The sequence below is a fragment of the Rhinoderma darwinii genome, chromosome 5 (genome assembly GCF_050947455.1).
Source record: "Rhinoderma darwinii isolate aRhiDar2 chromosome 5, aRhiDar2.hap1, whole genome shotgun sequence".
NCBI lineage: Eukaryota > Metazoa > Chordata > Amphibia > Anura > Rhinodermatidae > Rhinoderma > Rhinoderma darwinii.
In genome coordinates, this window is record NC_134691.1 from 61,896,639 (window position 1) to 61,910,433 (window position 13,795).

The 13,795-nt window shown below is 42.2% G+C and overlaps 1 protein-coding gene across 3 annotated transcripts in view; it reads right to left on the reverse strand.

Moving 5' to 3' along the window:
- CHMP4C (charged multivesicular body protein 4C) overlaps positions 1-1,633 on the reverse strand; it is a 34,669-nt gene extending 33,036 nt beyond the window's left edge. For all 3 annotated transcript variants that reach the window (XM_075828135.1, XM_075828136.1, XM_075828134.1), the window contains exon 1: positions 1,438-1,633. In XM_075828135.1, coding sequence (XP_075684250.1) covers positions 1,438-1,633 — 196 coding nt within the window. The remainder of the gene's footprint in view (positions 1-1,437) is intronic.
- Positions 1,634-13,795: the final 12,162 nt, after the last annotated feature.

The window sequence follows — 13,795 nt, forward strand, 5'->3', positions numbered from 1 at the left end:
GTCACGTGTCTTTTCCTAAAGGTGGGGGTGAAGGGATTGGTAGGGATAAGGGAAGGTGCACTAACACACGACTCTACTTAGGCAGGTCATGACTGGAGGTAAGCTTTACACCAATGAGTACAATGACAGGGATACCCTTTGCTCATCAGGATTAGTATCTTTCAGTGGTTTTGTGTTTCCACCTATCAAGACAAAACATCAGTTCTCTTACTCCAAGATACTATTTCACTTCCCAATTCTCTTCTATAGCAAATTACGTCCATCAATAATTCAGTAGAAGACATTCACAAATCGAACAACTTAGAAAATTGACATTGAAGGCCGGTGTTTCTCCCAGCAGAAATTATGAAGCGAAGCATTACTGTGATATGAATGTCTATAATCACATAGTCGTAATAGAAGGAAAACAAGTCACGCCTTTCCTGCTGGGGATAAGAATAGACCTGGATCGTTAGGGTATGTTCACATGCAAACTCAAAAACGTCTGAAAATACAGAGCGGTTTTCAAGCGAAAACAGCTCCTGATTTTCAGACATTTTTGTAACAACTTGCGTTTTTCGCGACGTATTTTACGGCCGTTATTGGAGCTGTTTTTCAATGGAGTCAATGAAAAACGGCTCCAAAAACGGCCCAAGAAGTGTCCGGCACTTCTTTTTCGCGAGCGTCTTTTTACGTGCCGTATTTTGACAGCGACTCGTAAAATTAAGCCTCGTGGGAACAGAATACCGTAAATCCCATTGCAAGCAATGGACAGATGTTTGGAGGCATAATGGAGCCGTTTTTTCAGGCGTAATTCAAGGCGCAAACGGCCCGAATTACGTCTGAAACCACTGCGTGTGAACATAACCTAAGACTGCTGTTTTCTGAGAAATCTTCTGGTATACTAAACCCTATGTTTTCATGAGGAACATTTCTATTATCTAATGGAACCGTATGAAAACTTCTGATATGAGTCCTCTTCGTTCAACTTTTTATAAAACACAGATGACAACCAACAAGGGCTGCCATTATAACACGGAAGAGTTATTACCCAACTTTCCCAGATTCCTGAATGGTCATTCCTAATTATGCAGTGATACATATCACAGTACATCTGCCTAACTAGGGATAACTAAATTAATAAATGTTATTCAGGAGTCCGTGAAAGCTTGGTAACAACCTTTGGGAGAATATAGCTGTATCAATATTTTAACATTTTTTTTTTATAGGTGAGAATTTTGTAAGTTCATATGTTGTTTTAGGAGGCATTGGCCTAGTTTTAAACACAATATAAACTATTGGACGAAAGAAAGTATAATTTGCTGAGGAGCTGTACTTGGAATGTATTGTTAGATTTCATGTAAAGAATAGAAGACTTTTTTATCTAAGTGTAAATTATTTATTAGCAGAGAAGAGTCCTCTGACACGTTAGGGTTCAGCAATGTCCTCACCACTTACCCCTCTTGTCCTTCGTTCCGTGTTTCCTTGCCGTAGCCAGCTCTAGTTCAATTTTCTTTTCCAAGTACTCTTGTTTTTTGGTTAACATTACCTCAGTTTCTCTGAGTCTGAAGAGGGCTTCCTGAGGACTCGGGCCCCCCTTATGACTTTTTGAAGAGGATCCAGAAGTCTTGAAAAGCTTGGTGATCTTACTCATTGTTGTATCTGATTTTCTGACTAGCGCTAGTTAGCAAAATCCATCCAGTGTTATACGATATCCTTTAAAAAGAGCTCGGAATTCAGAGAAAAAATAGAGATCTGATCTTGTATTCAGGCACCTGTCATATCCTGTCAAGTAAAACTCGAAAGGCAACTTCCAATAGTGTAACCTGGTATAATGGGTGGGGCAAGCTAGAACACAGTCAAGTGACATCTGACGTAGCTGAATACCTGCAGGTAATCTCACACGTTACTAATAGCATACACTGACTGACAGCAGAGAATGCCTTGCTCTAAGTTGAAAGCAAATAAAGTTAATATTTGACATTCACCTTTCTACGAGGCGTGCTTTATAATAGTATATGGTCTCACAACTCCCTGGTACATTATATATATACATTACACATGGCGTATATCCACATCATATCCGGGTAGGAGAAGTATGGAGCGGGCTTACAGGCCGAGTCCCCTCCATACAACACACGGTATCCCACTTGTTTGACCCTTTAGATGCTGTGGTCTATAGTGGCCGAGTTATCTAAAGCGTTAGAAAGAGGGGGCGTCCCCCTCTGACAGCCTATCAACTCCTCCGTGACGTGATCGCGGGGTGCCAATGTTTGGCATGGAAGCCTGAGTTTGCCATCTTTGTACTCTTATCAAGCTCTGCCGGAGGCCTGTCAGAAACTCGATATACTGCAAAACAATATTAAAAGTTCAAAAAACACACCTTTCCCCATTTTAACCCTATAAATCATTGTAATTAGAAAATAAACATAATTGGTATCACCGCGTCCGTAAAAGTCTGAACTATTACAATATAACATTATTTAACACGCATAGTGAAAGTCGTAAAAAAACAACCGCCAGAATCGCTATTTTTTGGTCACCTCATCTCACAAAATATTGAATAAAAAGTGACCAAAAACTTGCATGTTCCCCAAAATGGTATCATTAAAATCTATAGCTTGTCCCACAAACAATCAGCCCTCTTACCACTCAATTGACTGAAAAATAAAAAAGTTATGGCTCTCAGAATTTGGCGACACAAAATAAATTTTATTATTTACATTCAGTTTTGTCCTTATAATAAAGTTAACATATCGTTTTAATTGCACGGTAAGCAACATAAAAACTAAGTGCAAAAAACAATGAAGGAATCGCTGTTTTTCTAATTTTCCACCCCACAAAGAATATTATTCCCGTTACTTATTACATTATATGGTACAATAAATGGTGCCATGAAAAACGAACACTCCCGCAACAATCAAGCCCTCATAGAGCTATATAGACGGAAAAATAAAAAAGTTATGGGTTTTGGAATGTGGGGAGTAAAAAATGAAAATCTAAAAATTGGCTGCGGCGGGAAGGGGTTAAAGAGTTAAAGGCCCCCTACACTAAGGCTGGGTTCACACGACCTATTTTCAGACGTAAACGAGGCGTTTTACGAATTACGTCCGAAAAGACGGCTTCAATACGTCGGCAAACATCTGCCCATTGCTTTCAATGGGTTTGCCAACGTACTGTGCCGACGACCTTTAATTTTACGCGTCGCTGTCAAAAGATGACGCGTAAAATGACTGCCTCGGCAAAGAAGTGCAGGACACTTCTTGGGGCGTAATTTGAGCCGTTTTTCATTGAATCCAATGAAGAACAGCTCCAAATTACGCCCGTAATTGACGCCTCGCAAAACGCGAGTACGAGCAATTATGTCTGAAATGCAAGAGCTGTTTTCTCCTGAAAACAGCTCCTTTAATTTCAGACGTAATGGTCGTTATCGTGTGCACATACCCCAAGACTCATTTACCTCAGTGTATGTGCGACAATAACCTGATTCATTTTTTTCTCACTGGTGGTTTTTTGGTTTATTATGCTGTCTGTGCACTGACTTTCTGGTCGGCAGGGATCAGCAACCCATCTATCGCGATCTACCAGTAGATTGTGGATGGGCGCTGCAACATTGAACTAATGGATATCACACAGGGGTTTTAGGGTCTGAACAAGATCCACAGACAAAACTGTTCCAAAGCTGCCATGCGATGCGCCTGAGTTTGCCACCTAATAATCTATTCTTTTTCCTGGGGGATTGTGGCTGTCACAGTTATTTGGGTTCCTGTGGCCATGTTAGGCCGGGTTTACACGATCGTGTGCGTTTAGCAAAAAAACGCAGCGTTTTGCGTGCGCAAAAGGCACTTAACAGCTCCGTATGTCATCAGCGTATGATGTGCGGCTGCGTGATTTTCGCGCAGCCGCCATCATTAAGACACTCCGTTTGGATGTTTGTAAGCAGAAAAGCACGTGGTGCTTTTAAGTTTTCATTCATCCTTTCACTGCTGTTGCGCGAATCACGCTTGTCCCACGGAAGTGCTTCTGTGTGACATGCGTGGTTTTCACGCACCCATTGACTTCAATGGGTGCGTGATGCGCGAACAGCGCACAAATATAGAACAGGTCGTGAGTTTTTCGCAGTGGACTCACGCTGCGTGAAAATCACGCACCTGTCTGCACGGACCCATAGACTATTATAGGTCTGTGCGACGCACGTGAAAATCACGCGCGCTGCACGGACGTATAACACGCTCATGTAAACGAGCCCTAAAAATTATATCATTCACCCCTTAGTGACCAGCCTATTTTAGGCCCTAACGACCAAGCTATTTTCCGTTATTCTATAGTCACATTCAAAGAGCTATAACTTTTTCATTGTTTTCGTCTACATAGCTGTATGAGGACTTGTTTTTTTGCGGAATTAGTTGTAACTTTTAATGCCACCATTTTGGGGTACATATCATTTTTTGATTAACTTTTATTAACTTTTTTTAGGGGGGATAGAATAAAGTGAAATTCCGCCCTTTTCTATGCATTTTAAATTCACGCTGTTCAGTGTGCGGCGTAAATAAAATGTTACCTTTATTCTATAGGCCGGTACGATTATGGCGTTTCCACATATGTATAGTTTTTTTTATGTTTTACGACTTTTGCACATTAAAAACTCTTTTGAACTAAAATTATTTGTTTTTGCATTGCCGCATTCCAAGAGCCGTCATTATTTTATTTTTCCGTCAATGTAGTGATATGGGGGCCTGTTTTTTGCGGGACGAGACATAGTTTTGATTGGTACTGTTTTGGGGTACATAGGACTTATTGATTAACTTTTTTTGACTTTTTTGGGGGGACAATGGAAAAAAATAGCAATTTCGCCTTTGTATTTTGCATTTGTTTTACGCTATTCACCTTGCGGTTTAAATTACACGTTAGCTTTATTGTTTGGGTCATTACAGTCGCGACGATACCAAATGTGTACTTTTGTTTATGTTTTACACTTTTACTAAATAAAAAAACACTTTTTATGGCTAAAAAAATTTGTTTGGGTTTTTTACTGTAATCTTTATTAATATTTTTCAGTACCATTAAAGGACTTCACTATGCGATCTCTTGATCGCTGCTATAATGCTTTGTTATACTTAGTATACAAGAGCATTACTGCATGTCAGTATAAAACTGACAGGCAATCCATTAGGACGTGCCCCTGGCATGGCCTAATAGGCATATAGCGAGGGCAGGCCTGGGGGCCTTTAATAGGCCCCCGGCTGCCATGACACTCCATCGGAGGCCCGCAACTGCTTTTGTGGGTCACCGATGCGTGAGAGAGGGAGCTCCCTCCCTCTGTAAACAAGTTAAATGCCGCTGTCGCTATTGACCGCAGCTTTTAACAAGTAAACTTCGATCGCTACCGTTGGAGCTGGAGAACGGCTGTCATTAGACAACTGAGCACCCGCTCCAGCCTGTACGGGACACCCGTGCAGGACTTAGAGTAGGCTCCCATAAAAAAGGCAGCAGCCTAGCCTAAGGCCCCTTAGTGACAGCTGTGAAAAGGCATATTTGCGGTCACTAAGGGGTTAATGAGGGTACTGTGGTGGCACTGTTAGGGCATGGCCAGACGTGGCGGAATTGTTCTGGAATTCCGCTGCGGCCAGTCCGCTGCGGAAATCCGCAGCGGACATTTTCTCCATTACTTTCCATTGCTTTTTAGTTACGGAAAACTCCGCTGCGGACCATAGGCTGCGGTGCGGAATTTGGTGTCCACAGCTTACACTGGCTGTTGCGGACGAGCAGCGGACTTGTTGCGGATTCATTGCAGAATTTCTCCAATGACTTCAATGGAGATTCAAAATTCCAGAATGAAATACGCAGATGTTATGTGTGTTGCGTTGCGTATTAGTTTTACGAACATGATATTTCTTCATTCTGGCTCGACCTATGTATTTCTAGGTCTATAGCCAGACTGAGGCCCCATGCACACTAACATAAAAACGCACGTAATCACGGGCCGTTATTACGGCACGGGCAGACTCATAGAAGTCGATGGGGCTCCCGTAATTACGGGTGACTACGAGTGTGCACCCGTAATTACGGGAGTGTTGCTAGGTGACGTCAGGAGATAGTCCCTGTCCAGGGTGCTGAAAGAGTTAAACGATTGTCAGTAACTGTTTCAGCACCCTATAGATAAACGTGTTAAAAAAAATAGAAGTTCCTACTTACCGAGAACTCCCTGCTTCTTCCTCCAGTCCGGCCTCCTGGGATGACGTTTCAGTCCATGGGACGGCTGCAGCCAATCACAGGCCAATCACAGGCTGCAGCAGTCAAATGGACTGCCGCGTCATCCAGGGAGGTCGGGCTGGATGTCGAAAGAGGGATGCGTCACCAAGACAACGGCCGGTAAGTATGAATTTCTTTTACTAGGGAAAGGGCTGTCCCTTCTCTCTATCCTGCACTGATAGAGAGAAGGGAAGTAGTCTTCACCTGAATACGCAATGGCTAATCTGCATCAATTTAATGCACATTTTAGGCAGAGCCGCAACAGAATCTGCAACGCAGATTATGTGCGGCATTGATGCGGACAGTGTCTGCAGAAAGACGCCACGTCTGGCCATGCCCTTAAAGAGAAAGTTAAAAAAAAAAAAAACAGCGCTGCTGACATGATGGAAATGTATGGGGATGAACGTCCGTAGTAACGATTGCTCATCCTCATACATGACCAATTATTGCTCCTTGTGAAAGGAGCAAACGAGCACCAATCAACGAGCTGTCTCGTTGATTGGCGCTTGTTTTCAAGTCCATATTTGGCTTTGTAATAGGACCTTTAGTTTGCCTCTTTAAAAGGTCCATGTAAATAGCTCTGTTAAACACAACTCCCAAAGTAAATTTTTCATTAGGTCCAGCCCACACTTTTTTTTTTAGTTAAAACAGTGAAGTCTAAGGGCGGATTCACACGAACATGCTATACGTCCGTGCAACCCGCGTGGTTTTCACGCGGGTCGCACGGACCTATGCAAGTCTATGGGGCAGTGCAGACTGTCCGTGAGTTTTGCGCAGCGTGAGTCCGCTGCGTAAAACTCACGACATGTTCTATACTTCTGTGTTGATCACGCACCCATTGAAGTCAGTGGGTGCATGAAAATCATGCGCACCACACGGAAGCACTTCCGTGGGACGCACGTTATTCGCGCAACAGCAGTCAAAAGGATGAATGAAACATCCAAACGGAGTGTCATTAATGATGGTGGCTGCGTGAAAAGCACGCAGCCGCGCATCATATGAACATGCCACACGGAGCTGTTAAGTGCCTTTTGCACACGCAAAACGCCACGTTTTTTGCGTGCGCAAAACGCACACGCTCGTGTATATCCGCCCTTAGGCTGGGTTCACACTGAGTTTTTTGCAGGCAGAAAATCTGCCTCAAAATTCAGTTTGGAATTTTGAGGCAGATTTTGCTCTGCCTGCACGCCGAATTCCATGGCATTTTTTGCCCGCGGCCATTGAGCACCGCAGGCAAAAAACGCCACGAAATACGCTTTCTCTGCCTCCCATTGATGTCAATGGGAGGTCAGAGACGCATACGCCTGAAGATAGGGCATCTCGCTTCTTTTTCCCGGGAAACGTTTTCTCCGCTGGCGGGAAAAAAACGCCTCCACCTCCCATTGAAATCAATGGGAGGCATTTTTGGCCATTGTTTGGTGCATTTTCTGATGCGGTTTCCGCGTCAAAAAACTCAGTGTGAACTGACTCTTAAGATGTAGCCAAGACCCAAATCTGGATTTTGGGTAGGCATTTATTTTTTTATGTGTAGATTTTTTTAGTGTGATGGTTAGGAGGATTGGAGGACCAAGAGTATCTGCATCTTACTCCTGGAATTTTTCTTTAAAAAAAGGTGCCTGCTCACCTATCAGCAGGACAAACACTTGTGGTTTCGCATCTACACTCAAGTATCAATCGATACAACTGTTGTAACTGGTAACATGATGCATTCCTAACTGTACCGCAACACCAGTTTTGGGAGCAGTTCCAATTACGGGCAGAACTGGATGATGACAAGGCAAACAGTGGCTGTGATGTGCTCTGTTCCAGATAACAACATTAGAGCTTCTACAGAGATTGTCAACCATCTTCCTAGAATCCTGTCGGAATACCTACTTATCCAATGATACATCCTTCACTCCTGCCCTGCTGCAAAACCAGTTCCTCTGGGTTCTCGAATTTTTGATAGGAAGAATAGCTCTTCAGATCGGAATGAAGGAACCCAGAAAGGAGGCTCCTAACATGTGAAGTATGAACAGAGCCTTACAAGAAATAAGTTATTTTTTTAAACGTGCATTGAAATTGCAGAATAAATAGAAACCATTATAAAACTGGATTTGCATAGTGTCATGGAGATTCAGCAGAATCTTCCTTTCAACATTTTTTTCTGAGCTGAGACAAAGCCGATAGAACCACATTCCAAAAATTGTATTTCAGCCACAATTATGCAACGTCTATTTATTGTCTCAATACATTGTATCAGTGCGGCTGAACCTCGCTGCCATTCTAAATACATGCACTTCTGCATCAGCGTGAAGCCCCTTGTGTTCATTATACCGCATAATTTGCAGCAATTGTAATTTGATTCAGAAGGCATTTGTCTTTAGAGACAGTAATTTGATTTTCGAGTTGTTTTCATCCTCCTGCTCCCACTGAGTGCCTTATCTTCCTTTTGACAGCACTTAGGAATTTTACACTTTGTGAAACCCAATCCCCTGAGACGGTGACACTGCCAATGTTTTCTAGTAGGTTATTCATCCGATACCAGCTAACTTGAAACAAATAAGCTTTTGTTTATAACTGGTAAATAGCATGGCATGAATAGTAGAGAGAATGGAAAGCTGGAAATATAAATGCAAATTATTATACTTTGCGCGAAACAATGAATTCAATGGAAAAGACCCATTTACTTGCCAATGAGCGATCACCGGGTAGCAATATTGGTCCATTCTGTTTACACCTTAAGAGCGGGATCTTAACCCTTTCCCGCCGCAGCCGTTTTTCAGATTTTCATTTTCGTTTTTTCCTCCCCACCTTCCAAAAGCCATAACGTCTTTATTTTTCCGTCGATATAGTCCTATGAGGATGATTTTTGCAGGACGAGTTGTAGTTTTTTGTAGCACCATTTATTTTGCCGTATAATGTACTAGGAAACGGGAAAAAAATTATTTGTGGGGCAGAAAATGAAAAAAACAGCTATTTCTCCATGGTTTTTTTCGCGCCATTTTTACGGAATTCACTGTGCAATTAAAACAGCATGTTAACTTTATTCTCTGGGTCAATACGATTATGGCGATACCAAACATATATAGTTTTTTTCCCTATATTTTACTACTTTTACAAGTAAAACCCTAAGAGTAAAAAATAATTTATTTTGTGTCGCCAAATTCCGAGGGCCATAACTTATTTATTTTTCTGTCGATTAAGCGATATGAGGGCTTATTTTTTGCGGGATAAGCTGTAGTTTTTAATAATACCATTTTGGTGTATATGCGACGGTTTAATCACTTTTTATTTCATTTTTTGCGGGAGATTAGGTGACCAAAAAATAGAGATTCTGGCGTCTACAATTTTTTTTTTTTACGGCGTTCACCGTGCGGGTTAAATAATGATATATTGTAATAGTTCCGACTTTTACGGACGCGGCAATACCAATTATGTTTATTTATTTTTTTTTTTTATATTCTCTAGGGGGAAAAGGTTTTTTTTTGAACTTTCAATATATATATTTTTTTTCACAAAAAAAACTTTATTTAACTCATTTTTACTTTTTTTTATTAGTCCCCCTAGGGGACTTCAACCAGCGATCATTAGAATGCTTGCTCGATATACTGCGATATTGTATTGCAGTATATCGTGATTCTGACAGGCAACTATTAAGTCCTGCCGGAGGCAGGGCTTAATAGGTGCACAAAGATGGCGGACCTGGGGGCCTTCATTAGGCCCCCAGGCAGCCATAGTAACCATCACCACCCCGCGATTGCGTTTCGGGGGGCGCGCTGAGCTGTTAGAGGGGGTCGCCCCCTCTTTCTAACTATTTAAATGCTGCGGTCGCTATTGACTGCAGCATTTAACGAGTTAAACGAGCGGGATCGCGCGTTCGAGCGCAATGCCGCTCTTTACTCTGAAGTGTCGGCTATAACAAACAGCCGACACCCGCATCGTATGGAGCGGGTTCACTCCGTGAGCCCGCTCTATACTTCCCCTACCCGACTTTGGCGTATGGATACGTCAAATGTCGGGAAGGGGTTAAATTCCCACACATGCATAGATGAACATTCAGATTGTTATATATGATCAATCAATGATGAACAATATTTTTACAGTAATTCTGCCCATTAACATGGGTCATTTGTAGTTATGAAACAGTTTAATTGTTCAGATCTGAACAATAGTTGTTTCTTGTAAATGGCGAGTAAAAATTTAAGGTGTTGTAGATGTTACAATTAGCAGCAGGACTGCTGCTAATCAATGATTTCTGTTATCTCTGTGTTTGGGCTTTGTTAGGCAATGCCTTTTGTCTGAATCTGGAATTGGTTATCATTTAGCTTTTTAGTTACAAGCCATGAATAAGGACGCAGGAGGTGTCTGAAACGCGTAGGCTCTACATAGCATTGAAACCTCTCCTTGCACGCCAGGATATCATCCCTTGAATCCTATTTTAACAAGACTCAATAAAACTTGGAAAAAGTTTCCGTTGTACCAACACCAGCGCTGGATCCATTTCCTCTTCTCTCCTACCTTTTCATCGTGTGCTGACACGAGGACCCGTGCGCGGTGAACAGTATAAGTCCACATACAAGGTGAGCTGGAGGCTTCCTCTCTTTTCCATCATTTAGCTTTGCCTGGTTAATTGGGATGGAGTACTTTTCTTGGGCCTTTATATACTTCAGGCCTGGATCACTCTGGTGATGGTTATACTGTTTCTGGCATGTGCTAAACTCTTTCCAGATTCTAGTTGGTGACTTTGTTCTTGTCTTTCTGTTTGTTTGTACTGTTGGTCCTCTGAGAAATCTAGTTTTTGTATAGTAGTTTTATGTGTATCCTGAGATCAGTAGTTCCACTATTATGTTTGCCTTACCTGTGCATTTGGTTTGCTGCCAAGCTCTTGTCTCACCCTGCTCTGGGATATTATTCAGATAGGGCCAGTGAGTGTTGTTAAGTTTTTTTCCACAGTTTATTTATCTGTTTACTGCTTGCATACTAATCATCTGCCATCCACTCCATTTATGCTTCATCTCCATCGTCTGCTACCGTTAGTGTTCGGTTCCGCTCATACACTGGTGAGTTACTTGTACCTTTTGTTTTCTGTTAGTGTTGATGCATGCTTCACCCATGTAATAGATTATCTGGTCTAAAGTGGTGTAAAAATATAATCAGGATCACCGAAAGCACACATCAGGTCTGATGCTATTCCTGTATAGAATTTGACTGATCAGATTCAGACCTTGGGCTCTTTGATGCAGTGTGTTATAGCTCATTTGATTTCTCAGTAACAACTTGCTCATAATATGCAGGGGGGTGGTATTACTTTTTTTAATTTTTTTTTCTATTTATTCTTTTATGGCTTTGAAACAGGAAGACAGAGCACTTGAGGAATATTCAGCAGAATTTAGACGGAGGGTCACTATTAGTGATTAGAACGATGCCGCCCTCAGTAGTCAGTATCATTTGGGCCTTTCTGACCAGGTAAAGGATGCTATGGTAGAATTTCCTCTGTCTCTTAATATCCTTATGTCTTTAGCCATCAATATTGACAGGCGTATTAGGGATCGAAGGTCAGAGAGGGAGACTGCTTTGTCTCATCCTGTTGATGTCTCTTATTCTAGTGTGGCTGAGGAAGAACCAATGCAACTGGTTCCCCTGAGGCACTCTAAGGCAGAGAAGGATAGGAGGAGACACTTAGGTCTTTGTTTGTATTGCTGTAAGGCTGGGTTCACACGACCATGTTACGTCCGTAATGTACGGAACGTATTTCGGCCGGAAGACCCGGACCGAACTCAGTGCAAGGAGCCGGGCTCCTAGCATCATAGTTATGTACGACGCTAGGAGTCCCTGCCTCTGCGTGGAACTACTGTCCCGTACTGTAATCATGATTACAGTACGAGACAGTTGTCCTGCAGCGAGGCAGGGTCTCCTAGCATCGTACATAACTATGATGCTAGGAGCCCGGCCCCCTGCACTGTGTTCGGTCCGGGTCTTCTGGCCGAAATACGTTCCGTACATTACGGACGTAACATGGTCGTGTGAACCCAGCGTAAAGAGGGACATTTTGCCCTAAAGTGTCCCCTCAAATTGGGAAAACTTCAGAGCCTAGAAGTCAATGAGAAGGTTCTTCTGGGCATACTTAATTTTGCTCTTAAAAATATTGTGTTGCCCTCTAAGATGAAATTGGAGGGCATATCTTTGCATATGCAGGTCTTGGTTTATTCTGTTGCTGCAGCAGATTTTCTAAATTTTGATTTGGACAAAAAAATTGGGTTCTACCCCTGTACCTCTTGAGAAAACTGATTGACTTGTGGTCTTTGTGCGATACTCCTGTCTCTGAACGATCGGTAAGATACCGTACTCCTGGTCTTAAATTGTCAGTAGGAAGTATCCACTGTGAGACTGAAGTAAGGACGCCACATTCCATGATTGATCGATGTACTGGCAAGAGAGCTACATCGGAAGTAGGTAGAAATCCAAGGAACAAAGTTAGAGGTACAGCACACGATATGATATGCAAAAATACAAAACTGTTTTTTTTAGTCAAAATTAAAACAAGAAATTAAAAAATCCCGGGGTGAGAACGCCTACTTGTTTCGAACTTTTCAGTTCTCAATCATAGCTACTCTCTGGTATATAGAGTTTGCTTTTATGGATTATCTGATCCATAAAAGCAGGCTCCATATACCAGAGAGTAGCTATGATTAAGAACTGAAAAGTTCGAAACGCGTATGCGTTCTCTCCCCGGGATTTTTCAATTTCTTGTTTTAATTTTGACTGAAATAAACAAACAGTTTTGTATTTTTGCATATCATATAGTGTGCTCGACCTCTAACTTTGTTCCTTGGATTTCTACCTACTCCCGACGTACCTCTCTTGCCAGTGCACCGATCAATCATGGAATGTGGCATCCTTCAAATGAGTGGTGAGCGGACCAATTTTTCTTGTATATTTTCAAGTTGCCCAGATCCGGGAGGAGAGATACCCTTTGGGTTGTTGTAGACAGGTTCAGTAAAATGGCCCATTTTATACCCTTGTCTGGCTTGCCCTCGGCTGATCAACTGGCTACTCACTTTGTTCAACAAGCGGTGAGACTTTATGGTATTCCTGAATATATTGTATCTGACAGGGGTTCACAGTTTGTGGCTTGATTTTGGAAGGCCTTTTGTGCAAATTTAGGTATTGATTTGGGTTTCTCCACCGCCTATCATCCGCAGACCAATAGTCAGACTGAAAGAGTGAACCAGACATTAGAGCAATATCCCCGGTGTTATGTTTCAGAACTACATGATGAATGGGTCCAGTTTTTGCCGTGGGCAGAGTTTACATCCACTAATGTTTTTCCCTTATTATGGTTTTCACCCAAAGGTATCTTCATTTACTGGCAGTGTGGGTTTTGACATTCCACTGCTCAGTCTGAGGATTAAGATGTTGAAGTCAGTGTGGAGTAAGGTCTATGGAGCTTTGGGCTCAGCATCCCTTCGTGCAAAACGCAAGTTTGATGCCAAAGCAGGCAACATCAGTTCAAAGTAGTGAGAGATAGTGTGGTTGTCCACAAAAAACATCTGGTTAAGACAACCATGTGGCAAGTTGGGGC